Below are 26915 nucleotides of genomic sequence, written 5' to 3' on the forward strand. Positions count from 1 at the left end.
TATATATATATATATATATATATATATATATATATAATGTAATAAGGTTATTACAAAAGTTCAAGTGAGGGATAATAATGACATTAACTCATGTGTTTATAGTGAGAAGAGAAACAAGATCCTGGATATGAGAGATATTGCCAAGGTAGGATCAATAGAATAAGCCAGGATAACTAATTAGATAAAGTAGAGTGAAAAACCTAAAAGGTCTAAAAAAAGGGAAGCGTCAAAGATGATTCTATAGTTATGAGTAAGGCAGAGTAAAAGGATGGTGGTATCAGAAAAATAAATGGAAAAATTTTGGGGGAAAAATAATATTTTGGATAATAGCTAATTAATTCAGGCTAGGACAATATCTAACAAGCAGTTGAAAATCCAGTACTAGGACTCTGGAGAAAGACTGGAGATGGAAATATGATTCAGGGGTTATCTGATAAGAAATAATAACTAAAGTCATGAAAGTAGATGAGATCATCAAGAAGGTAACAGAAAGAAAAAGCAGATTAAGGTCACTCATGCTTACAGCAGTTGAAAGCAGAGTTCAGTTATTTCAGTTGTGTCTGACTCTTTGTGACCCCATTTAGGATTTTCTTGGTAAAGATACTAGAAGTGTTTCACCAATTCCTCCTCCAGATCATTTTACAGATGAGGAAACTGAGGCAAACAGGGTTAGGTGACTTGTTCAGGGTCACACAGCTAATAAAGTATCTCAAACCAGATATAAACTCAGGTCTTCCTGACTCCTGGGCCAGTGTTCTACACATTGCCTCAGCTATCTGCCCTAGGAAGCAGATGAGGCAACATCAAAAAAAAAAATAGATTATGAGAATCAAGAAAGTTTAGTTTCAAGAAAACCTAAGGAGGACAGGATAACTAAAAGTGTCACCTCATCAAATGCAGGGGGATGAAGCCTGAATAAAAAGACATTGGATGCTTCTGTGTTTGTTGTGGATGGGAATCAGGATATAGGAAATTGAAAAGTGCCTAAGTAGTGAAGAAAATTGAGGCAGAGAAATTTGGCAATGAAGAAAAATTGATGAAGGGATAAAGGGGCCAAGAGAATATATTTTTGGCATAGGGACACAAGTTCATTTTTAGGATGAAGGAAAGGAATCAATGAAGAAGGAAAGATATCAGAGAAAGGATATAACCTTTATGAATAAGGTTGGATGGAAAGTAAGTAGATGGAAAGAGAAAGGGTTGAGGGTACAAAGTTGAAGAGTCAAGCCAGTAAGGACCAAGACTTCCTATGAATATAGGAAGAGGAAAGGAAAGACAGAGGCTGATATCAAGAGGTTTAGAGGAGTAGAAGAGGGCAATCAATGAAGTCAATAACAATTGGCCACAAATTTCTCAATAAAGAGAGAAGTCAGGTCATTGGGATGAAAATGTGGAGATAGGGGATTGAGGAGAAAAGAATCACGGTGGGAAAAGTCAGAGTCAATAAGAGAATCAAAATGACTGCTATGCTGCAGTGAAGATCCAGGTGGTGAGGTCAGAAAGTAGAAACTTTTTATTAATTCAATCTATATGATATTGTAACAAAGAAAGAGTGGCAGGAATAACCCTGGGCAGAGGGTTAGCAGGGCACAAAAGATACTGATCAAATTAAAAAGGACACAGAAGCACGGAGCTCATTATCAGAATTAGAGAACTCTGTATGACTTATACTCAGGCTTGGCTATCCCTTGTCACTTCTTCTTCCATCTCTTACTCAATATTTCAAGCACGATGTCATAAACATTCTTTGGTAAATTTTAAAATTCATTAAATTTACAAATTCTTCTTTTCCTTTCATCTTTCTCTCTCTCTTGAAAAGGTTGTGGACCTGGATATTGGTGTTGGCTCTAAAAGATTCCATTAATCTCAGGCAAGTCTGAGGGCCCAAGTTTCTTTCTAAGTAAAACGAGGTATTATGCTAGAAAAAAAATCTCTGAGGTCCCTTCCATTTCTAAGGTAGATAAGATCTTTAGTAAGTGCTTACATGCACCAGGCATTGCTCTACCTGCTAAGGGTATTGGGTTGTTCAGTTGTTTTTTAAGACATGCCAACTCATCTTGACCCCATTTGGGGTTTTCTTGGCAAAGTTACTAAGGCACTTTGCCATTTCCTTCTCCAGCTCATTTTATAGATGAGGAAACTGAGACAAACAGGATTAGGTGACTTGCCCAGAGTCACATCTACTAAATGTCTAAGGCCAGAATTGAATACAAGAAATCTTCCTGTCTGCAAGCATGAAACGCTATCCCCTGTGCCACCTAGTGGCTAAGGATATAGATACAAATATGACAGTTTCTGCTATCAAGGAACTTATACTCTCCTGGGAGGAGGGGGAGGTGGGGAGAAATAACACACAAAGAGAAACACATAACACTTAAAGACAATCTGGAGAGCAAGGGGAAGAGGGACCAGAGTCTGATAAACAAAGAAAGGAGGTATAGATGGCTAGAGCAAAAGTCAAGTTGGGGTGAACTGAGCATGGTTGGGTTCCTTCAAGAAATGCTATTCCAGGTTAGGGACCCTCAAACAGAAGAGTAGACTTCAGGCAACAAAGGATCAAGTAGCATTGCCCTTCTTTCTGTTCTTCATACAAGACACTCCATCTCCTGACACCATGAATCTTCACAGGTAAATGTTCCCCATCCCCGGAATTTGCTTCTTTCCCATCTCAGTCAGTCAGTCAATAAACATTTATTAAGCAACTACTATTTACCAGCCATTGTGATAAGCACTAAGGGATAAAAAGACAAGTTTTGCTCTTGAGAAGCTCAGTCTAATGGGGAGACAACATACAAATACATACAAGCAATCTATTTACAAGACAACAATGACATAATCAACAGAGAGAAAATAAAATTATGAGAGATTGTGTTTGGCTTATAGCTTTCCTGGCTTCCTCCAAGTCTTGACTTAAATCCTACATTCTACCTAAAGCCTTATCTAATTCCTCTTAATGTCAATGGCATCCCACTGTTAAAAATCTCCTACTTACCATATGGATGCATATACACATAATAATCATTAACATTTATATAATGCTTACTATGAACACACTTTACAATTATTTTATCTGCTCCTCACAAAAATCCTGGAAGTTAGGTGCTATTACTACCCCCATTTTATGAAGGAACCTGAGGCAAACAGGGGGTAAGTGATTTGCCCAGGATTACACAGTTATTAAGTGTCGGAGGGAAGATTTGAACACCTGACTTCCTAACAAAGCCCAGACTTAGTTGCCCCCCATACACATCTAATTTGTATATATTTGTTTACAGTTTACACATTTGATTCTGAACTCCTAGAAAGCACAGACTGCTTTTCGCTTTTCATTGTATTCCCAGTGCTTAGCAAAGTGCCTGGCACATAGTAGGCACTTAATGTTTGTGACTTAAGTCATAAACTGGTTTCTAAGCATAAATTGTTCTTTGCTCTTTCTCTCCTACTACTCCCCACTTCAATTATACAATTATACACATGGATGAAAATTCAAGGAAGCCAAAAGTCAAGGGAAGGAGCAGAGAGAAAGGGAAGAAGAGAATAATAGATGATCATGTGAAAATTAACTAGTTTTTCAGAAGGCTATTGTGGGTATTCACAGCAAAATGTCTCCATAGTGTTGTGGACTCCTAAGAGATGGGCACTATGTCAATTTAGGATATTCTGAATGCTGTTACCATGAAGAATGGAGAGCCAGTGCTGTGGTAATAGGTCATGTTTTGTGTAGAAGGCACATAATTGGGAAGCTGAAACAGAGCTTTCTGCTGCCCACAGTCTTTTGCTCTAAAACAAAAGCCTCTTTCCAGTATGAGACCTTCCATGCAAATTATTATTTTTTTTGTAAAGTCTTGGTTTAGGCTTCTTTGAGCTCCTTGGTTACAAGCCATGGGAAAGAACATCTTAGGACAGAGTCATAGGTCCTCCCTGACCATGGAAAGAGCTCTGCTACTATCCTCCTCCCAAGGGAAGGCGCAGCACAGATTCAAAATAGAATTCTGAACTGTGAGTGCAAAGGAGAATCAGCCCTGCACTCACACATCCAACACCAGACATGCTGCCATGTGAAAAGATACTAAGTTCATCATTCAAAGGATGAGAAAGTCATGAGGAAGCAGATCTCTGGAAAACATTGCTGGAGTCAATTATTTACTCCAGTTGAAAAAACCAAGAAGTGAAGGAAAGTCCTCTTGGACTAATCCCTATTTTATTTGTGGTGCTATCGGAAGCACTTTGAGGTGAGTGGCGTGCACACCCCAAATGCAGCAATGGCTATATCCAATATCGAGACAATTTGTCACTCACCATAACAGCAGAAGTAGGCATCAATAAATCTATGGGAGAAGAGGTCGTATCACCAAAAGTTGACTCGTTAGCTGCAAGACAAGGGAGAAATTTGGAACCAGAAACACCAGAATAACAAATGGAAACAATAATTTAATGTGAAAAAAATCAGAAGCAGAGTATTTCTTTATTAATTTTTAATTTGCTTTCACCAATTGCAACAAAATAAAGGGGCCGTTTACAATCCAACTAAGTTTCCTTAATTTTTGAATATTCTTATATGATAATTCTTTTTAGATAGAAAGAATGGTAGTAATTTAAGTAAGTGGGTGGAGTCAACCTTTCATTGTATTTGAGGGTTTTGATAAAATATAAATATTCTCTTTCTTTATCACCCTCTCTTTCCCTCTTCTCTCTCTTCTGCGTTTGTCTTTATATTTTTCTTTTATCTCTGTTTCTGTCTCTCTCACAAATCACATATGAACCTAAAACCTAGAAGACAATAACTGATGACTCCAAGTATAATTCTGAAATCTAAGAATTGCCAGAGGCCATCTTAGACTAGATTAGACTATTTATACCTAACTAAACATCCTTTCTGCAATATAACTTACAAGTGGTTATCTACCCCTTTACCCACTGATGTCTAATGAGGGGTAACCTCTTAGGGAAGTTCTGAATAGCTGTGATTGTTAAGTAGTTGTTTTTTGACTTCAAGTCCAAATTACCTTTTTCTACCTTCCATCTATTGCTTATAATTGTACCCTCTGGAGCAAGTAAAATAACTCTCTTCCCTCTCTTCTCCTCTCTTCCTTCTCCCTACTTTTCTACATGGACACAGTCCATCAAATGCTCTTAAGGTAAATGGATCCTTTGTGAGTCTGCTTTCCATTTCTTTCAACAGATTCTCATATGATATGATCCCAAGGCCTTCCTGTTTGTCCGTCATTAGACATTCTCCACTTAAAACAATGTTCTTCCTACAATATGGCAACCAGAATTGAATACAATATACAGTCTGACTAGTGCAGAGAATAGCCAAATTAGCTCCTCCCAGGTCCTAGACACTCTGTATCTCAATGTAACCTAAGATCACATTATCATTTTTGGCTGCCATATCATACTTTTGTCTTGGGAGTAAATCACTTCTCCTTCCCTAGATTTCAGTTTCCTCATCTGTGAAATAAGGACAAAACTACTTTGTACTACCTACAACAAAGGGGAACAGATACAGAGCTGGAAGATTGTTTAGTCCAAACAACTGAGATGAAGAAACTGAGGCCACATAGCAAGTGCCAAAATTAGGATCTGAACTGAATATTACCACTGTGTGAGGAGGGGGATGTGCAAACCATAAGCTTTGGGTAATTGGGAATTGGTATTATAAATCAGCATATGTTTCTGATGATCTCCTAATTCAGTTGCCATTCAGATTATGTCTTATCCATCACAATTATTCACTTTCTAATCTGGGGGTTTAAACTTTTACAACTTAACTTTTTGTCTCATTGAGTAAAACAATAAAACCAACAACAAATGGCATTTTTGGAGTGGTTTTAAGTGTACAAAGGACTTTATATATATACATATATAGATATAATCTCATTTAATCATTCTGAAATCAGAGAACTTAGTTTCAAACTCTACCTCAGATCCTAACAATGCAACCGTGGAGAAGTCATTTAATTTCTGTGCCTCAGTTTTCCTATCTATGAAATGAGAGTTTAGCTTTGGTGATCTTTAAGGTTCCTTCCAGCTCTAAATATGAGATCCTTTAAAAAGCACTACAAAAAGAGAATTTGGAGAATTCCAGAATAATACAATAAATCAAAGAGCCATCAGGATATATCTGCCCTGAGTGGTGGGTGATTTGAGATTCTACTATTGATATATCTGCTCTGACAGATGAGTGATTTGGGATTCTATTCTTTTGGGAATACTTTGTTCCCAAACTTAATTACAGAAAGTTTTCATAGGACCTTTGCATCTGTCACCTTTTTTACATTCTTCCTTTCTATCTGTTATTTCCATTGGTCTTGAATACATTTGTGGGAATGAAAGACATCAAGAGTAGGGAAATGTACTTATAAGGTCCTGGCCTTTGCCTTTTTTAAAGCTAGATATGAGTTCTTTCTACATAATAAAGGATACAAGAAAACAGAAGAGAATCAAATAAATGTATATACAGACTAGGAAAGAAGTTGGTTCTATCTGGCATATAGAAGGAATATCTTTCTTCCATCAGTGATCAATGGTGATCTATTCAACATCCCAAGAGATGACTGAGAAGTCACCAGAGGGTAAAAGGTAGATACCAGAACAAGGGGCTGATAAAAGTAGGATTCCCAGTTTGAAACATAATAGAGGATCTAGGTTATGAATTGAATAACTATCTACACTTGAAAGAATGTAGCTTTCCCTTATTGAGTTAAATAAACAATGAAGACAAGATGGTTTTGTTGTAATAAAATTGGAATTTCTCACTCCATTTTCCCATTCAATACATATTTACTAGATGAGTAGTTATTTGGGACAAATGGAGAAATGAAGAGTGATTTGGAATCGATCTATCCACTCAATAATTAGAACACACAGATGAATATTGTGCTGCACACTGCTATAGAGAGGCAGAATGGCCTCATAAATAAAGAGCTGGCCTCAAAATGAGGAAGATCCGAGTTCAATTCCTGTCTCTGATACATACAGTGTGTGTGATTCTGAGCAAATCACTTAAACCTCTCAATAAACCTGGGTATGTTAAGGCAGTCCAAGTCCCAGATGCAACTCTGAAACAGGTTAAAAGGTAATCGGGGAAACATTTAACAAGACAAATAAAAATACAACAGAACATAGATAATGTGAATAGAATATAGATATGTGGTTTTCTAAGTCAAGATGTGCCTGGTAGGGATCCTTATATATTCTTTGGTACATTTTTATTTGAGATTAACACCACTGCCCTAGGTCAGTGATGGGCAAACTTTTTAAAGAGGGGGCCAAAGGAAAGGAAATGCTCATCTGTCAGTCTGTTCCTAAGGCAACTCTTTTGCAGTTTCATTGTATTGTATCCTACTAATTGTATTCATCAGATTAGGAATAATGTGCAGCCAGATAGAACATTTCAGCCCCCCTCCGCAATCTGGCCCGCAGGCTGTAGTTTGCCCATCACTGCCCTAGGTGATTCTCCAAGACTCTGAGGTGCAGAAAGGAAGCCAAGTTGTACATGTCAAGGGAGTTCCCTCACCTGAAATGAAAGCTCTCTATACTAATAAAATAGGTGCAGTCCCTGTTCCTAGACCATTAAAATAACCCAGAAAGTTAGGAAGACAGTTGTTCCATCAGTAAAATGGCATAAATGCCTGAAGATTATCAGAATAAATAAAAATATTTATGTCTGATTTTTCTTGATTCAATTTGGGGTTTTCTTAGTAGAGATAGAGTGGTTTGCCATTACTTTCTCCAGTTAATTTTAAAGATGAGAAAACTGAGACAGAGTTAAGTGACTTATCCAGGATCACACAGCTAATAAGCATCTGGGGCCAAATTTGAACTCTTGAGGTCTTCTGACTTCAGGCCCAGTGCCACCTAGCTGCCCAAAATATTCAATACTAAACATTAATTCCTAAAGTAAATACCACTACAAATGTTCTCGGGATTCCTGCTTTAGCCAAGATTAGATGGATAGTATATATCTGATTATCTGTTAATAATTATTCACATAATATTCCCATAATGCTATCAGTTTTAATAAAAGGATTTGAGAAAAAAAGAAATAACAGAAAAAAGCCATCCATGACCATCTCAATTGAAGACAGGGAAATTTTATTTTGATTTTTCTGTTCAATTCTCTCTTTGGTTTACCTAAGTAACTAAGAATAACTAACATTTATACAGTGCTTCCTATGTGCTATGTACCAGGTTAAGTACTTCACACATGTTATTTCATTTATTTCTCCCAACAACCCTGAGAGGAGGTACTATTATTCTTAGCCCAATTTTACAGATGAAGAAATTCAGGCAGACAGAGATTAAGTGCCTTACTCAGATTAAGCTAGTGAGTGTGTAAGGCTGAATTTGAACTCAGGTCTTCCTGACTCCTGGTTATCCAGCATACTACCTACCTGCTCCTGATTTTATTTTAATTATAATTATTATAATATTATTTTATTCTATTCNTACAGAGCTGGAAGATTGTTTAGTCCAAACAACTGAGATGAAGAAACTGAGGCCACATAGCAAGTGCCAAAATTAGGATCTGAACTGAATATTACCACTGTGTGAGGAGGGGGATGTGCAAACCATAAGCTTTGGGTAATTGGGAATTGGTATTATAAATCAGCATATGTTTCTGATGATCTCCTAATTCAGTTGCCATTCAGATTATGTCTTATCCATCACAATTATTCACTTTCTAATCTGGGGGTTTAAACTTTTACAACTTAACTTTTTGTCTCATTGAGTAAAACAATAAAACCAACAACAAATGGCATTTTTGGAGTGGTTTTAAGTGTACAAAGGACTTTATATATATACATATATAGATATAATCTCATTTAATCATTCTGAAATCAGAGAACTTAGTTTCAAACTCTACCTCAGATCCTAACAATGCAACCGTGGAGAAGTCATTTAATTTCTGTGCCTCAGTTTTCCTATCTATGAAATGAGAGTTTAGCTTTGGTGATCTTTAAGGTTCCTTCCAGCTCTAAATATGAGATCCTTTAAAAAGCACTACAAAAAGAGAATTTGGAGAATTCCAGAATAATACAATAAATCAAAGAGCCATCAGGATATATCTGCCCTGAGTGGTGGGTGATTTGAGATTCTACTATTGATATATCTGCTCTGACAGATGAGTGATTTGGGATTCTATTCTTTTGGGAATACTTTGTTCCCAAACTTAATTACAGAAAGTTTTCATAGGACCTTTGCATCTGTCACCTTTTTTACATTCTTCCTTTCTATCTGTTATTTCCATTGGTCTTGAATACATTTGTGGGAATGAAAGACATCAAGAGTAGGGAAATGTACTTATAAGGTCCTGGCCTTTGCCTTTTTTAAAGCTAGATATGAGTTCTTTCTACATAATAAAGGATACAAGAAAACAGAAGAGAATCAAATAAATGTATATACAGACTAGGAAAGAAGTTGGTTCTATCTGGCATATAGAAGGAATATCTTTCTTCCATCAGTGATCAATGGTGATCTATTCAACATCCCAAGAGATGACTGAGAAGTCACCAGAGGGTAAAAGGTAGATACCAGAACAAGGGGCTGATAAAAGTAGGATTCCCAGTTTGAAACATAATAGAGGATCTAGGTTATGAATTGAATAACTATCTACACTTGAAAGAATGTAGCTTTCCCTTATTGAGTTAAATAAACAATGAAGACAAGATGGTTTTGTTGTAATAAAATTGGAATTTCTCACTCCATTTTCCCATTCAATACATATTTACTAGATGAGTAGTTATTTGGGACAAATGGAGAAATGAAGAGTGATTTGGAATCGATCTATCCACTCAATAATTAGAACACACAGATGAATATTGTGCTGCACACTGCTATAGAGAGGCAGAATGGCCTCATAAATAAAGAGCTGGCCTCAAAATGAGGAAGATCCGAGTTCAATTCCTGTCTCTGATACATACAGTGTGTGTGATTCTGAGCAAATCACTTAAACCTCTCAATAAACCTGGGTATGTTAAGGCAGTCCAAGTCCCAGATGCAACTCTGAAACAGGTTAAAAGGTAATCGGGGAAACATTTAACAAGACAAATAAAAATACAACAGAACATAGATAATGTGAATAGAATATAGATATGTGGTTTTCTAAGTCAAGATGTGCCTGGTAGGGATCCTTATATATTCTTTGGTACATTTTTATTTGAGATTAACACCACTGCCCTAGGTCAGTGATGGGCAAACTTTTTAAAGAGGGGGCCAAAGGAAAGGAAATGCTCATCTGTCAGTCTGTTCCTAAGGCAACTCTTTTGCAGTTTCATTGTATTGTATCCTACTAATTGTATTCATCAGATTAGGAATAATGTGCAGCCAGATAATAGAACATTTCAGCCCCCCTCCGCAATCTGGCCCGCAGGCTGTAGTTTGCCCATCACTGCCCTAGGTGATTCTCCAAGACTCTGAGGTGCAGAAAGGAAGCCAAGCTGTACATGTCAAGGGAGTTCCCTCACCTGAAATGAAAGCTCTCTATACTAATAAAATAGGTGCAGTCCCTGTTCCTAGACCATTAAAATAACCCAGAAAGTTAGGAAGACAGTTGTTCCATCAGTAAAATGGCATAAATGCCTGAAGATTATCAGAATAAATAAAAATATTTATGTCTGATTTTTCTTGATTCAATTTGGGGTTTTCTTAGTAGAGATAGAGTGGTTTGCCATTACTTTCTCCAGTTAATTTTAAAGATGAGAAAACTGAGACAGAGTTAAGTGACTTATCCAGGATCACACAGCTAATAAGCATCTGGGGCCAAATTTGAACTCTTGAGGTCTTCTGACTTCAGGCCCAGTGCCACCTAGCTGCCCAAAATATTCAATACTAAACATTAATTCCTAAAGTAAATACCACTACAAATGTTCTCGGGATTCCTGCTTTAGCCAAGATTAGATGGATAGTATATATCTGATTATCTGTTAATAATTATTCACATAATATTCCCATAATGCTATCAGTTTTAATAAAAGGATTTGAGAAAAAAAGAAATAACAGAAAAAAGCCATCCATGACCATCTCAATTGAAGACAGGGAAATTTTATTTTGATTTTTCTGTTCAATTCTCTCTTTGGTTTACCTAAGTAACTAAGAATAACTAACATTTATACAGTGCTTCCTATGTGCTATGTACCAGGTTAAGTACTTCACACATGTTATTTCATTTATTTCTCCCAACAACCCTGAGAGGAGGTACTATTATTCTTAGCCCAATTTTACAGATGAAGAAATTCAGGCAGACAGAGATTAAGTGCCTTACTCAGATTAAGCTAGTGAGTGTGTAAGGCTGAATTTGAACTCAGGTCTTCCTGACTCCTGGTTATCCAGCATACTACCTACCTGCTCCTGATTTTATTTTAATTATAATTATTATAATATTATTTTATTCTATTCATTATTTATTAAAATAGTTTATTATTTATTATAATTTTCATTATATTAATAATATAATAACGTATATTATTATCTTTTTGTTATTAATTTTGCCCTGTATGATGATGTAGAATGAAGCCAAGATGAAGTCTGGCTTAACCTTGGATCTTAGAGAACTGCCAAGGGGATTGAGAGCTTCCACACTCCCTACATTGGTGACTTTAAGCCCAGATCTGCACCAAAAACAAAACCCTTCTTTTGGAGAAAGCTGCTTCTTCTCTCATTCTCTGCAAAAAGCCTCTTTTCCCGACCACTGAATCCTGGGGATATAGAATTACATTATTTCAGTAACCTGGCATTGTGTGCATAAGACTATATTGCATAGAGGGAAAATGGCACCCATCGATGAGGAACGAGGCTTTGCAAAAACCTTTTTTACCAAGAAAGTGTTCAGTGAAATGGCAAAGGATCTGTCTTTCCAAATAACTAACTAGTGTTTCACCCATGATGGAAGGGCCTCCATTTCCATGCCTATAAAAATGATTTCCCAGGCTGCAGGATGGTGACCTCTTTCTGTAAAGATGCTTTCCTGGTGCCATTAGCCAATTTAAATTTTATTAACTAATTGATTGAATTCTTTAAATCAGATTAGGACAAGAAACCCGACTTCAGTTGTTTTTGTAGAATGTACTGGCTCTAATTGCAACTGTATTATGCTCCCAAGGTAAATTGTCCTTTCAATAAATATTAAGGTTTTCAAGCCAGTTCTATAGGGGAAAGTTAGCTAAGGAATCATTAACCTTTTGAGGTACTCATGAAAAGAGCCAAAATTCATTGGCTAGGTTTTTTTTCTGTCCCATAAATGACTTTGCACTCTGTATTACCAATGGACCAGTGTTGCCAACTAAGATAGATATGAGAGGAGATGGGATCAAAAGTCCAAAAGAGAAACTTTCCAGTCAGCTCCCTCCTCCTCTATTTAGACACACAGAGTCGGTACTAAAGGTAGGCTATGTTGTATAGGGAGGTCTGTCTGTTAGATAACAAAATCTTGTAAGCATGAGATGATGCTAACTCATTCATTCTACCCCTTAAGTTTAGTGGATCCATCCTAGTGTAACATTCTGGTGCAAAGGAAGCCAGGAAGGACCTCTCAAAATCTGGTCAAAGCTTCTGACTTGGACTTACTAGAACAAAGAAGTCCAACTATGACTTAGGTCAAAGAAGAAGCTAAAACCAGATTAAGTTAGCACTTGTAATCCAAGTATAAATCCATTCCTTTCTCAATATCAAGTTCTCAGGTAAACAAAGATCAGATACTTCTCAGAAGTAAAGGACAAATTGATCATTTTGATTTTTTACGTATATTCCATATACTATAGATATTACTTCTGTTAGGTGGTGTAGTGGATAGTGCTGGACTCTGAAACAGGAAGACTTGAGTTCAAATCCTCCCTCAGATGGTTGCTAACTTTAGGAAAGTTACTCAACCTTTTCACATGAAACAAGGATGATAATAATAGCACCCACATCCAGGGTTGTTGAGAGAATCAAATGAGATAGCATATATCTAACACTCTGCAAACCTTAAAGTGTTAATCAAAATGCTAGCCATTATCATTATCTTCATTTATTTTCACCTTTCCATCTCTATCCAAAGAAGAAAATAAATGAATTGAAGTTTAGCTTTGGCTGCCACCTAGGTATGTGTCAGACACCAGACTGACCTTTTTCCTGCTGTAATGGATGAGATGATGAAAACCGTAGATGGTTTTGTGTGCAGGTTAAATCTTTAACTCTGCTGGATTTTCAAGCCTTTTTTGTAAATCCCAGTGTCCATTTATTCATACCTACTGAGGAAGCCAGCATGGATCTCAGCATTGGCAGGTTCCCATTAAACTTTGGGCTAAATGACCCTGACCTTCACGTTTTGGAATCATACCTCCCCCTGGGCAGGGGTGCGGCAGACCCTCTCTGTTTTGTCTTCACACAAAAATATTTGTTTTTGTTTTGGCTTTTCTTGGGCAGAGTACAATTACTGCAACATCTACAGTGCAGTCGAGACCTAATCTGTATCAAGAAAAGGAAGCGAGGACTGCCAAGAGCCAGAAGGGTTGAGTCAAACTTCACTGCCTCTTCTGACAGTTACTAAGCTGGTAGATCAAAGGGATGTTACAGATCTAGTCAATCTAGATTTTAATAAAATGTTTGATAAAGTGTTTCATACTGTTTTTTGTCTTTTTTAAGAAACCCTTACCTCCTATCTTAGAACCAATTGGTTCTAAGACAGAAAAGTGGCAAGGAATAGGCAACAGGGGTTAAGTGACTTACCCAGGGTCACACTTTGTCTGAGGCCAGATCTGCACCCAGGATTTCTAGGCACTGAACCACCTAGCTGCCCCTCATATTGTTCTAAGAGGGGAAAAAGGGAAGATATGGGGACTGGATGGTTGGGGGATTTAAACTTGGCTGAATGACCAGATCCAAAGGATCGTCAATCAGAATTACATGTAAACTTGAACAACTTCCAGTGTCCCAGAGATCTGAGCTTAGCTCTGTGCTATTTAACATTTTTAGTTATGTATTCTGCAAAGGTATTCATGGAATGTATATCAAATCTGCAGATGATACAAAGGAAGAGCTGACAACTTGGATTGCAGTCAGGATATAAAAATATCTTGGCCAGCTAAAAGACCTGGCTGAATTAGCCAAGAAGAAATTAAATAGGAATAAATGTAAAGTCTTACTTTTGGTTTAAAAAATTAATTTCATTTGTATGAGATAGGGGAAATGTGGTCAGATAGCAGTTTACTGGAAAAAGATATGGGTGTCGTAGTGGGTCGTAAACTCAGTATGGGTCAATAAGCCAAAAAGATTGACTTAGGCTGAAATATCAGTAGCCTAGAAGTAGGGATAACGAAATGTTTTATGGTTCAGTTGATTCAGTCATGTCTGACTCTTGGCAAGTGTTATAGAGTAGTTCGCAATTTCCTTTTCCAGCTCATTTTACAGATGAGGAAACTGAGACAAACAGGGTTAATTAATTTGCTCTGGGTCATTCAGCTAGGAAATATCTGAGGCCAGATTTGAACTCATAAAGATGAGTCTTCCTGGCTTTTAGGCTTGGCATTCTATCCACTGTGCCACCTAGTTGCCGCTTGATGAGGTAATAATTCCACTCAATTCTGTTCTGATTAGAACACATGTGGAGTACTATGTTTAATTCTAGGGGCAATATTTGGGGAATGAACATTACTGATCACCCAGAGGAGAGCAACCAGTATGGTGGAAGCCTTTGATTTTATCCCCATAAGGATCATTTGAAGAAAATGAGGGGGGAAAAAATAGTTCCACCCTCCCATTTTAAAGATAAGGAAATTGAGGTTTAGAGGAGAGAGAGACTGGCCTGAGGTCATTACAGTGAGTGTCAAATTGAGATTTGAACCCAAATCACCTGACTCCCAAACAAATTCTCCTTCTCCTAGATTTTATGAGAATTTAATATACATATTATTATGACTTAGAGAGATGTTAATCTGCTTCTTACTTAACATACTCTGACTTCTCAGTACAATATGATAGGGTGAGAAGAACAGCAGAGAGATTTGGATTGAGGAGACCAATGACATAAAATCAAGTATATTAGAACAATAAATTTTGGGGGAGTCCATTCGAAGACACAGTTCTCTTCTCTCCTCCCTTTCAATTACAATCTCTCTTCAAATTTACTTATCCAACTCTGACCTCCAATTTCACATCTCCAGTTGCATACTAACCATCTCAAACTGGATTTTTCACAAATATCTTAACACTACATGCTTGAAGCAGAATGCATTCTCTTTCTCTCCAAACTACCCTCTTCCTAACTTGGTTATTATTGTTGAGGTTCCCATAATCTTCACCCAGTCGCCCAGGCTTACAACGTCAGTGTCATCCTAGAAGTCTCACTCTCATTGCCCAACTCCAATCTGGTGCCAAGTGCTATTGATTCTATCTTTGTAATATCTTTCACATATGCCCTCTTCTGACACTGATGCCACTATAGTGCAGGCATTCATCACCTCACTCCTGGGCTATTGCTATAGCCCAGGTTTCCCTGCCTTGTCTCTTCCCATTCTAATCCATCCTTCATACAGCTGTCAAAATCATCTTCTTAAAGTGGTCTAACCATTCTACCCCTATTCAATAAGCTTCAGTGGTTCTCTATTACCTGCAGGTTCTCTATCACATAAAAGCCTCTGGCATTCATAACCATTCAAAACCATTCATAACCTCTCCCCCATGCACATACATATGCGCACACACACACACACACACACACACACACACACACTCTCCATCTTCTGGCTCCAGGCATTTTCACTGGTTATTCCCCATGCTTAAAATTCTCTCCATTCTCATCTCTGCCTCTTGACTTCCTTCAAGTCTAAGTTAAAGCTCCACCTTCTTTAAGAAGCCTTTCCCAATCTCCCTCTGCTCATTGTCTTCTGTTTAGCCTGTATATAACTTGTTGGTACATATTAGTATGCATGTTCTCTCTTCTATTAGATGGTGAGCTCTTGGAGGGCAGGGTCTGTCTTTTCACTATCTTTGTAAATCCAGGGATTAGCACAGTTTCTGGCACATACTAGGTGCTTCATAAATGTTCACTGACTGCCTGACATTTGTAGGCTTCAGCTCTAGTTCCCCAGTTTAACAAAATATCATGGTGAATCTTTGTCATTAGTCCCAGAGTAAGGGGGTACATCCTCACCTCCTTCTGGAGGCACACAGGCACAAGTGAAATGAGTGATATAGTCCACTTTGAAGTGGGAATTAATAGGATAGTAATCAGCTAGCTTGATCATCTTCTTGAATGCGTCGTAGATGAAAATAAAGCTAATCAGGGAGGAGAAACCCTCTTCAGTGAATCGGGTGAAGTACTGCACCAAGAAGCTGGCATCTGTAGCCACCAGGATGAGACACAGGAAGGAGGACCACAGACCAATCCACAAACGGAATTCCAGGTAATCAAAACCATTGTCTCTGGAAGAAAGCAAGGAAGAAATTTAGACTCCATCTCCTACACAGAAAGAAGAATTTAAACTTCAAATGCTAATGAAATGAATTAAATGTCAAAAATCACCAGGTCCTAGAAAAGAAGCATCCTCTGGGTTATAGGATTACGGATTTACAATTGAGAGGAACCTTGATGAGGCCATGAATCCAACCCCATCATTAGATTTGGGTGAATCTAAACCCAATATTTTAAAGATGAGGCCAAGAGAAATAATGTGACTTACCCAGGTTGGATTTGAACCCAGATCTTCCTGACTCCAAGTCCAATATCCTATCCACTATTTATATTCCCAAGAGTAAAATTCAGTAATGTAGTTAGCACAGAGAACTGAGTTTCCCAAAGGAAAGAATTCCAGAAATTGTGAATCATAGAGAAGGGATCTGGAGAATCTGACCCTACTGAAAAGGAATGCCTCCCCCTATTGCTGACTTGATAAAATATGGTTCATCAATATCCTTTTACCTCTTTTCCTACCTCCATGAAGGCAAAGTCAGTCACCTGCATCCAAGGATGCCACAGTCTTTCAAAATTCCTTCCAGTTCCAACAAAACTTCCAACTGTAAATTCCTTCCAATTCCCTCCAACAAAAGGTAGGGGGTAGTAAGCTTAAACCATTTTGGTTTAAGCTTATATATATATATTTGGAGGTGACTTTACACATTCTTTTTCTTACACATTCCTTATGAACTCTCTATGAAAATTTTTTTGGGGAAGGGAAATTAGGAAGAGTTTAGACCTATGATTTCATAAATGTAGAATACCCTTTTGACCAATGGAGATCAATCAACCAACAAATATTTATTAAATGATGAGTATATGCCAGACACTGTGCTAAAGTCTGCAGATACAAAGAACTAGTTTTGTAACTCCATGGAAGTCAATTAACTTCTGTTTGCCTCAGTTTCCTCATCTTACAAAATGGGGATAACACCATCACTTATCTGCCAGGGTTGTTATAAGAATCAAATAAATGAGATACTTGTAAAAGTGCCTAGTATGGTAGCTGGTACATAGAAGGCTCTTCTATTATACTGACTGTTATTATTATTCTCATAATTATTATCATTATCATCTTAGCAAATTGCTTGGGGTGTTGAAAGTTTAAGTGGACTTGCTCTGTTATCACAGCTAGTATGTCTTGGGGCAAGACATATATCCGTGTCATCCTAATTCCAAGGTTAACCCTCAAACCATGATACTATGCAGCCTCTCTTGGTGAAATAGAGGTGGATGATATTATTCCAATTTTCCATGTGAAAAATGGGTAAATTAAGGACCTTCCTCTAAATCCTATGGCCTGAATTTTCAGTCTTTCCAAATATTGGATTTTAGTACTGTAGTGGAAGTGGAGCAGGACTCAAGGTATAATTCTCTAGTGACACACTGGACTATTATGGTCATTCTCTGAAATCCCACAAAAGGCTAGTAGAAATGGCTAAAAATCATAAACACAGATGAAAGGGGTCTATGTTGTCAGATAGTAGTCCAACATTCATATGGATGAGTAGAATTAGACAGAAGTTAAACGATTTGTCCAAATTAATCAAAGACAGTTAATTGGTAACCAAAGTTGGGTTGGAATCCAAGTTCCCATAACAGTTTTCCTGCCTCTAAGGCAGGGGTCGGCAACCTTTTTGGCCGTGAGAGCCATAAATGCCACATTTTTTAAAATGCAATTTCATGAGAGCCATACAGTGCTCACAGTGCCACTCCTGTAACAGTGCCTGAAAAAAAATTGACTTTATGGCTCCTGCAGAAAGAGCCATATCTGGCCCTCAAAAGAGTCAGGTATACGTTGCTGACCCCTGCTCTAAGGCATACTTCCTATATCTTGATTCTAATTTAGCTGCTGATAAGGTATCATTTAAGACATTTCTTTACAAAATTGCATGTAATAATAAAATATATTTATTATATAACAAATTTTCTACAAATCATTTGGAGACTACATTTATCCATCTATCTATGTGTTCATTTATTCAACATTCATTTTTTTTAATCAGACCTGAAATGTCATCACTGTAGAGAGTATTCCTCTCCCAAAACTGATCTACACCTTATCTGTAACTTATAATCTTAGGCACTAAGAGACTAAGAGACTTGCCTCAGGTTACAAAGCCACTCCTTAAAGGTAGCTCCAAAATGGCTCTCTATTCACTTGGCCACACTGGTTCTTCTTATTAATGATTTATTGATTAATGTTAAAATTAATAAATGTTTCTTGAATGAGGTAAGTAGTAGACAAAACAAGCTGAGTACTATAATGAAAGAATTAGCTGAAGAACAGGAAGCTGAGCTTTCTATTTCTGGGTTGGTTTCCTATCCATTTGACTAAGATCAGTGGTAAAATGAAATATTTTTTTAAAATGTTAATTGCATTTATTAATAATTTTTTTAATTCCATTTATTTTTGCTTCCCTAAACAAGACCTGTATTCAGCAATGTCAACTTCTTCTTCAGTGCTTTAATGTTTATAGGAACTATAGCCTGAGCAAGATCCTTTAATCTGCATGAGGTTGAAACATTATCCTTGAGGAAAATAGGGTACAGTAAGGATTTCGATTATGAGTCTCTTTCAAAGAAAAGAAGATATGTCTAGGCTAAAAGGAAATGTAAATACGTGGGTCTTGGTGACCCTAGTACTACCTTAACTAGCCTGTGATCTCAATCACTGAAATGAGTAGAGAAAATCCACAGAAATGACATGCTTAAAATAGGAAGGAGAAATAATATACAGGTTACTTCACCAATTAGGACAAGATTATCAACCAAAAGAAGGATCAGCCCTTCTCTATCACAGTATAGTATATGAGAAATAGTTTATTGTCTACATAATTCTACTAATTAACAGTATGGGTTAATGGAAAGACCGTTGGGTTTGAAACGCCTGGGCACATTCCTTTTTCTTTTTCTCTGTCTCTGTATCACCTAAGCATGCCATATTCTGCCATTTTTTCTCCCATTTTTGAGATGTCAATAGCCCCATCTGCCTCTTAAGCCAGTCGCCAATTTCTCATAAGATTCGTGGTTTTATAGTCAAAAAGGACCTTAAAAGACAACTAGATTAACCTCTTCAAAATATGGATAAAGAAATTGAGACCTAAAGAGACTTGCTCAAGGTCAAACAGATTTGAAATTATAGGGCTGCACTTAGGGGCAGCTAGATGTCACCACAGTGCACAGAGCTCCAGCCCTATAGTCAAGAAGACCTGCGTTCAAATCTGAGCTCAGATACTCTAGCAGTGTGAACCTGGGAAAGCCTCTTAACTGCCTCAGTTTCTTCATATATAAAATGAGTTGGGGAAAGAAATGGCAAACCACACACAAAACTTTAAGAATTTTTGCAAAGTACTTTACAAATGCAATCCTTTATGCTCATAACAACTCTGGGAGGTAGGTTCCCTGCTTGTCTCCATTTTACAGATGAGGAAACTGAGAATGACAGAGGTAAAAATTTATTGCCCGGGGTCACACCACTAGTAAGAATCTGAGGCTGGGTTTGAGCTCCCAGTCTTAGTTGCCTGTACCTATTTGCTACCCTCTCTTTTAAGCCACAGAAGCTGCACAAAAGTCTATGGATAGGGCTGATAAATGTTTTTTTAAATTTTTTTTATCATTATTCTAATATTTGCACAATGCTATATCAAATAATAATAAATACAAAGCATTTTGAACAAAATAAATATAAGCAGCTCTATACTGTTTAGTGCTGAATTTAAAGAAAAATCTTTGCCCTTTTTCTCTTTGACTGTTGCCTTGCTAATCAGATGTGATTCCCAGACAAATCATCTAGCACTCTGTTTATTTTGCTAATTATGGGCTATCTGAAGGGAAAGTGAGATGTGAATTTATTTCGTAAAAGGAAATAATTTCTATCTGAGAGTTATCTTAAGAAAACCAGCAAGCAAACATTTTCTCCAGATTAAGGCTCTGATAACTCCACTGCCTGTAAATCTTTCTAAAGAGGCCGTCCCTGTTTGTTCCTGAGGAGGGCACATACTGGTTTAATCTTCCCACAAAGGCTCTCTCCTCTCACACAGAGAGCTTTCTGAAACACAGAAAACTTTTTGACTCTTTTCTATAAACTGGTATGCATGGAATTCTTTCCAATGTCCTGGGAATTAAGATGAAGAAGAGTAATGTAATAACAAAAAGGCTAGGGAAAAGCTGTAGTGTTGGCTTGAAACATAGGACACGAAAATTCTTTGCTTCACTCAAAACAGGCCTTACGAGGCTGGTTTTGCAATAATAATAATATTCATTGTTCATGTGGTGATGAAATATAGTATAACTCATCTGATTTTCCTGTGACACAGTGGGAAAAAACTTTAGTGTGAAGAACTGGGTTCAAATTCAGCCTGAAGTTGACTGTTTGGATACCTTTCTCCCTGGGCATTGGTTGCTCCATCTGTAAAAGGAGAGGGTTGGACTCACTGACTTCTGAGATTTCTTTCAACTCTAAATCTGAGAGCCTATGAATTAGCTTTGAAAGTAGCACAGGAATTGCACCAGTAGGTGGCACACTGGATAGAGTATTGGAACTCATGTCCAAAACTCTTTTAACTTTCTGAGTTCAAATCTGACCTCAGAAACGTAGTAGCTATGCTACACTGGGCAAATAATTTCACCTCTGTCTACCTCAGTTTCCTCATCTGCAAAATGGGAATAAGAAGAGCACCTATCTCCCAGGGTTGTTGTAAACATAAAAGTGGATTATATTTGTAAAAGGTAAATCACTTCACCCTGTTTGCTAAGTTTCCTCATCTGTAAAATGAACTGGAGAAGGAAATGGCAAACCACTCCAGTATCTCTGCCAAGAAAACCCCAAATGGGATCACCAAGATTAGGCAAAACTGAAATGACAGGATAACAACAACTATGGGTATTGTTATACTCATTTTATAGATGAGGAAACTGAGACTTATTGAGGGTAAGGGTCACATAGCTACCAAGCCTCAGAGGACTAGTTCAAAGCCAGCTCTTCTTCTTGTCTGCTCTCCTCTACCCCCATTCTACTCCTCTTCCCTTCCATCTTTTTATATGGCTTCCAGTGTCCAGAACCCATTCCTTAAGTTATCCAGAATAATGTTGGAGGGGAATAAGGAAACTCATTTTGCGCATATTTTCTTTTACCTGGTCTGGTTATAGCCTCATATTTCCTGCTATCAGAGTTTATGCCTTTTATTTTTAGAATATATAAATTGGAGTCCCCTATTTCTCTTGTCTTCTCCTAAATCCACAATCCCCATATTTAAAATACAACTCCCTTTGAAATGAATTTTTCAACATGAAATATAGACTATGGGAAGAAAATTCAACCTCTCTCCCTCCCCCTCAAAACAAAGACTGTTGCTGTCATAGTTGAAAAACAGGACTGAAAAACTTTCCATCTCTGGGGACTCTCCTTTCTCAATCCTCTCTACTCCACTAGCAATGATGAATCCACACCATTGATAAAGAACTTGTTTTCTACTATCCTCTCAATGAAGTAGTTAATAAGAACCCTGAGTCTATTTCTAGCTAGATTTTACAAAACAAGTACTAATGACAAATTTCTAGAAGGCATTTGTAAATTCCTCTGAAAATCACAGTCCCTTAGTTGGTGAGAGTGAGAAGCTATTCTTTTCCCAACAGAGTGGCTTTATCACTTCTGATAATTCAATCAATTATTGAATATTTATTGAGCTTATTATATTTAAACACTCTGAATTCTCCATAGAAGCTGGCTGATTTTCCTCTGGAAATAAATTACCATCTCAGATTTCCTACCAAAACAAATGTTTCTCTTGGGCATGGACTTCTAGCAGATTTTACTTGTTGGATAATTTTATTTCAGGTGAAAATGACTGTATTTTTATAAAATGTTTGTGATGTTGGAGAGGTGTGGAGGTAATTAATTCCCTCCTTCTCCTGATAAAGGTTATCCCCAAAAGTCTTAGGTGCACTAAAACTGGCTGAAAATCATAAGCCCATGGATGGAAGTTAATGTTGGTTAATTTAGCCCAACACTCCCATTTTATGGATGAGGAAAAGCTCACTAAGACTTTTAGGACACTCTGTAAAATTAATCAAAGGCTCATAGGATCATTTGGCTGAAAGGTACTTAGAAATCATTTTGCCTAATAAGCAAACATGATATAGATATTATCCTAATATTAAAGGAATTAATCCCACACAATGCTCTGCTAGGCACTGAGTTCATAACACCAACTGTTCCTAAAATACAACAGCCTCATGATAGAAAGAGGCCTTGAAGATGGGGCTCATTTTGCTCCATTTGTGTTCAACAAAAATCTGACCACTTAAGTAAATGACAGAATCACAGAAGGGATTGTGAGGAAGGGACTTCACAGTCAAACCTTTTCATCTTATAGATGAGGAAAGTGAGGCTCAGGAAAGTTAAAAGAACTCCAGGTACTGAGTTGCTGAGGCAGAGTTGGAACTCAGATCTTCTGACTGTAGAACTAGAGGACTTTCTATTTTCCACTGTACCCCAGTGCCTTTTAATTCTCTCAGTTTAGAAGAAGAAGAAAAAAAGAAGACAACCTGGAGATTTTCCTACAGTCATAAAAAAGCTAGGATTTGGACCCAGATCTGCTTATTCCATGGCTCTTTACCTTATTCTACACTAGTTGACATTGTTTACATTCTCTTCAGTAATCTGAGAAAAGATTTAATTCTTGGTGTAAGACATGGATAGTAAATGACAGTCAAAAGAAGTCACAAGTCACAAGAGGGGGATCCTGCTCCAATTTTGTCCAAATTTTTTTTATTTTGGATTAAATATTATCATTGGAGTCAGTCAGCCAATCAATAAACCTCTATTAAGTGCCTACTTTGTGCCAGGCACCATGCAAACTCTGGTACTCTGGAAACAAAAGGAAGCAAAAAAAATATCTTATGCCATTTTTTGCCTTGAATCACCTTTCATTGAAGTCCATAGTGGCTTCCAGATTATTTCACATTCACAGCATGGGTTCAAAGGAATGGCTCCAGATTCCATTTCCCACTCAATAATGTTACTAATTAATCTTAGAATTCGTTATATCTGATAACTAAGGATTAGTTTCATTTAGCATTTTTGAATTGTTAGGTCTTTAAGATTCCAATGAATTGTTGAAATTATTTACATTTTTATTTGGGGAGGAAAAATTAGAGCTTTTGCCCTAATTTCTCTAGAATGGAATTACTCTTCCTGGTATAATTGAGCCCTTTTGATTATATACAAGTGTGAATAAATAAAGACACTGGGCTATACATACTTGCTGAAATTAAATAAAAGTCTCTCAAAGACGAGGACAGGTCCTGTGCTGCTCAAGATAGTGAGTGGTTGGCCAGCAAAAAGACAAAAGATGGCTCCAGAGACTGCTGTGCCCAGGAAGCTCTCCAAGACACCCTGGTATAGACAAAATACAGGCATTAGTGGATGCATATCATTGGTGTGCCTTATGATAAAGCCTATTCAGGAGCAAGCAATCACTAATAAGTACATAAGTTTATGCACAATAAATCATAAACCAAACAGAAACAAGATGCTGTACAGCCAGGTCTTGATCAATACATAATTCCATGAAATGGTCACATTATTTGAATTTGCATTGCATATTTTCCTTAGGATGGTTGTCATTGCCACTTTGGATGAGGTGAATTTAAATGCAGGGATTCCTACTAATTGAGACCTGCCTGCATTTCACATTAGATGTGAATATTACAGAAGCCATTCATTTTTTTTAACTCATACCTTCTGACTTGGAATTGGTTACAAGGCAGAATAGTTTTAAGGTAGGCAATAGGAGTTAAGTGACTTGCTCAGAGTCACACAGCTAGGAAGTATATGAGTCTAGATTTGGACCTAGGACGTCTTGGGTTCTCTAAATCATCTGATTCTCAATCCCCTGAGCCACCTCGCTTCCCTCAAAGCCACTAAAATTTAACTGAAACCTGCTATTGACAGGAGCATAGAATAAAAGTTCTTAGAATTCATTTAATCCAATTTTCTATTTTTTTCAGATGAGGAAACTGAGGAATGAGAAGACACACACACACACACACACACACACACACACACACACACACACTCAAAGACACAACTCCCCAACAGTCACAGCTATTCAGTAATAGGACTGAAACCCAAGTTTTGTAACAGTGAAAAGGCAGGTTTTTTTAAGCACTTTATTCTTCCAAAACTATTATAATTTTTCTTCTTTTGGTGATGATTTGGGAAATGCTTCTAGTATTTCTCAGAAAAATATAGGGGATAGAATACTTGATAGAATTATGAAAACATGATTTTGAATCCTACTCCAGATAATTACTAGCCACTTAACTTATAATTGTCTCAGTATCCTCTTCTCTAAAACAGATACAACCAACAGCACCCAACTTCCAGGGCTGTTGTGAGGATCAAATGAGATATTTTTAAAGAACTTTGTAAAGCCCTGGCAAGGACTACCCAAATACTAACTATTGTTATTAAAATAAAAGTTTCTTGAAATAGTGTGGACTTCCTGGTTAAGATGGCCGCAGAGTAAAAAGCAGCTGCTTAACCTCTCCTAAATGAAACATATAGGACTCCTCAAGAAGACATAAAAACAAATCCAGAGGCATGAAGGGACCCCACAACAGGGCACAGCATTGGAACTACGTGGAATCGGGGCATTTTTGTGCTATAAAGGGGTGAAATAGCTCTCACTAAAACACAAGCTGAGCAACCCCCTACCCCCCACACCACCTACAATGCCAAAGCCAGCACACAAGAGTTAGAGCAAGTTTGGGGCACACATTAAGTCCTTGTCAGCTACCTGGGGTCACCAGGGACTGCTCCTGAGAGCAGCAAGACTGAAGACCCCAAGAGGCTAAAGAACACACGGACTTTGAACACAAACCCTGAGCTCAGGTACAAGTGCGGATGCGGACTCAAGCAAAGACACAGATCCTGATTGCAGGCACAGACCTTGAGTGGGGAGCAGTGCAGAAGGGTGCAGTGCACGACTATGCAAGCAGCTCCCTGAGACTGTTAAAGGAGCCTCGGGCAGAGGAACAAGCAAGGGGACCACCAGGAGGCTTGACCCTGAGAACAACTAGACCTGAGACCTCAGGAGCCTAAAGAGCACAGACAGACCCTGAGTGTGAGGATAAACCTGAGAGGGCACAGGGCTAACAATGGCAAGCCAGAGACAAGAATCCCAAAAGAGAAAGATCATCAAGAAGAAATCTAACACTCGACAACTTTTACACAGATAAAATCCAGACAACAGAGCAAAGAGCAGAGGAGAACAAACAAGCAATCATATCCAAACCTTCCCAAAATATTAAAAACTGGCCACAAGCTATTGAAGAGTTCAAATCTGAGATGATGAGGTTCCGGGTTAAGACGGCGGCAGAGTAAGAAGCAGCTCTTAACCTCTCCTGACCGAAACACACAAAACTCCTCAAGGGGACATAAAAACAAGTCCAGACGAACGGAGGAACCCCACAACAGGGCACAGCGTGGAAGGTACATGGAATCGAGGCATTTCCATGCTATAAAGGGGTGAAACAGCTCTCACTAAATCGCGGGCTGAGCAACCACCCTACCCCCAACCCCTCCACACACAACACCTGTAGCACTGAGGCCAGCTAAAAAGAAATAGAGCAAGTTTGGGGCACCCATCGAGTCATTGGCAGCTCCGGGGCCTGTTCCTGAGAGCAGCAAGATTTGGGATCCCAAAAAGCCAAAGAACGCACCCAAAATCTGAGCTCGGGCTTAGAGTGCGGGAGCAGAGCTCAGGCTCCGAGGAGGCGTGGGTGGAGGCAGATGGGTGTACGACTGTGGAAGCAGCGCCCTGAGACTTGTAAAATAACCTCCGGCAGAGGATCAAGCAAGGGGATCCACCAGGGGGCTTGACCGCGGACAGACCCTGAGCGCAAGGATAAACCTGAGAAGCTGCTGGGCTAACGATGGCTACCCAGTCTCAGGAAGTTCAGAAGAGAAAGATTAACAACAAGAAAAAGAAGTCTTTAACACTCGACAGCTTTTACAAAGAGAAAATCCAGACAACCGAGCAAACAGAGGAGGAGAACAAACAAGCACCTGGACCCTCCTCAAATAAGGAAAACTCCTCACAAGCTATGGAAGAGTTCAAAACTGAGATTTTGAGGAAAATGGAAGAGATCTGGCAAGAAAATAACAGTTTAAAAGGTAGAATCTTGCAACTGGAAAGTGAGGCTCAGAAACCAAATGAACTGATAAGAAAATTGAACACCAGAAATGACCAGATTGAAAAGGAATACCAGAAGCTTATAGCCGAAAACCAGAAGATTATGGCCGAAAACCAGAAGATTATGGCCGAAAACCAAAAGATCATAGCCAAAAACCGAAAGATTATAGCTGAAAACCAGTCACTAAAGGCTAGAATTGAGCAGCTAGAAGCTAATGATCTCTCCAGACAACAAGAACAAATAAAACAAAGTCAAAAGACTGAAAAAATAGAAG

The 26915-nt window shown here is 38.0% G+C and overlaps 1 protein-coding gene across 1 annotated transcript in view; it reads right to left on the bottom strand.

The window, feature by feature from the left end:
- SLC4A4 (solute carrier family 4 member 4) overlaps positions 1-26915 on the bottom strand; it is a 378919-nt gene that overhangs the window by 43116 nt on the left and 308888 nt on the right. Inside the window, exons 14-16 of the mRNA XM_044681601.1 lie at positions 23704-23837; positions 16136-16407; positions 4300-4370 (exon numbers count right to left, since the gene is read on the bottom strand). Coding sequence (XP_044537536.1) covers positions 4300-4370; positions 16136-16407; positions 23704-23837 — 477 coding nt within the window. The remainder of the gene's footprint in view (positions 1-4299; positions 4371-16135; positions 16408-23703; positions 23838-26915) is intronic.

This window comes from Gracilinanus agilis, chromosome 6 (assembly GCF_016433145.1).
Source record: "Gracilinanus agilis isolate LMUSP501 chromosome 6, AgileGrace, whole genome shotgun sequence".
Taxonomy (NCBI): Eukaryota; Metazoa; Chordata; class Mammalia; order Didelphimorphia; family Didelphidae; genus Gracilinanus; species Gracilinanus agilis.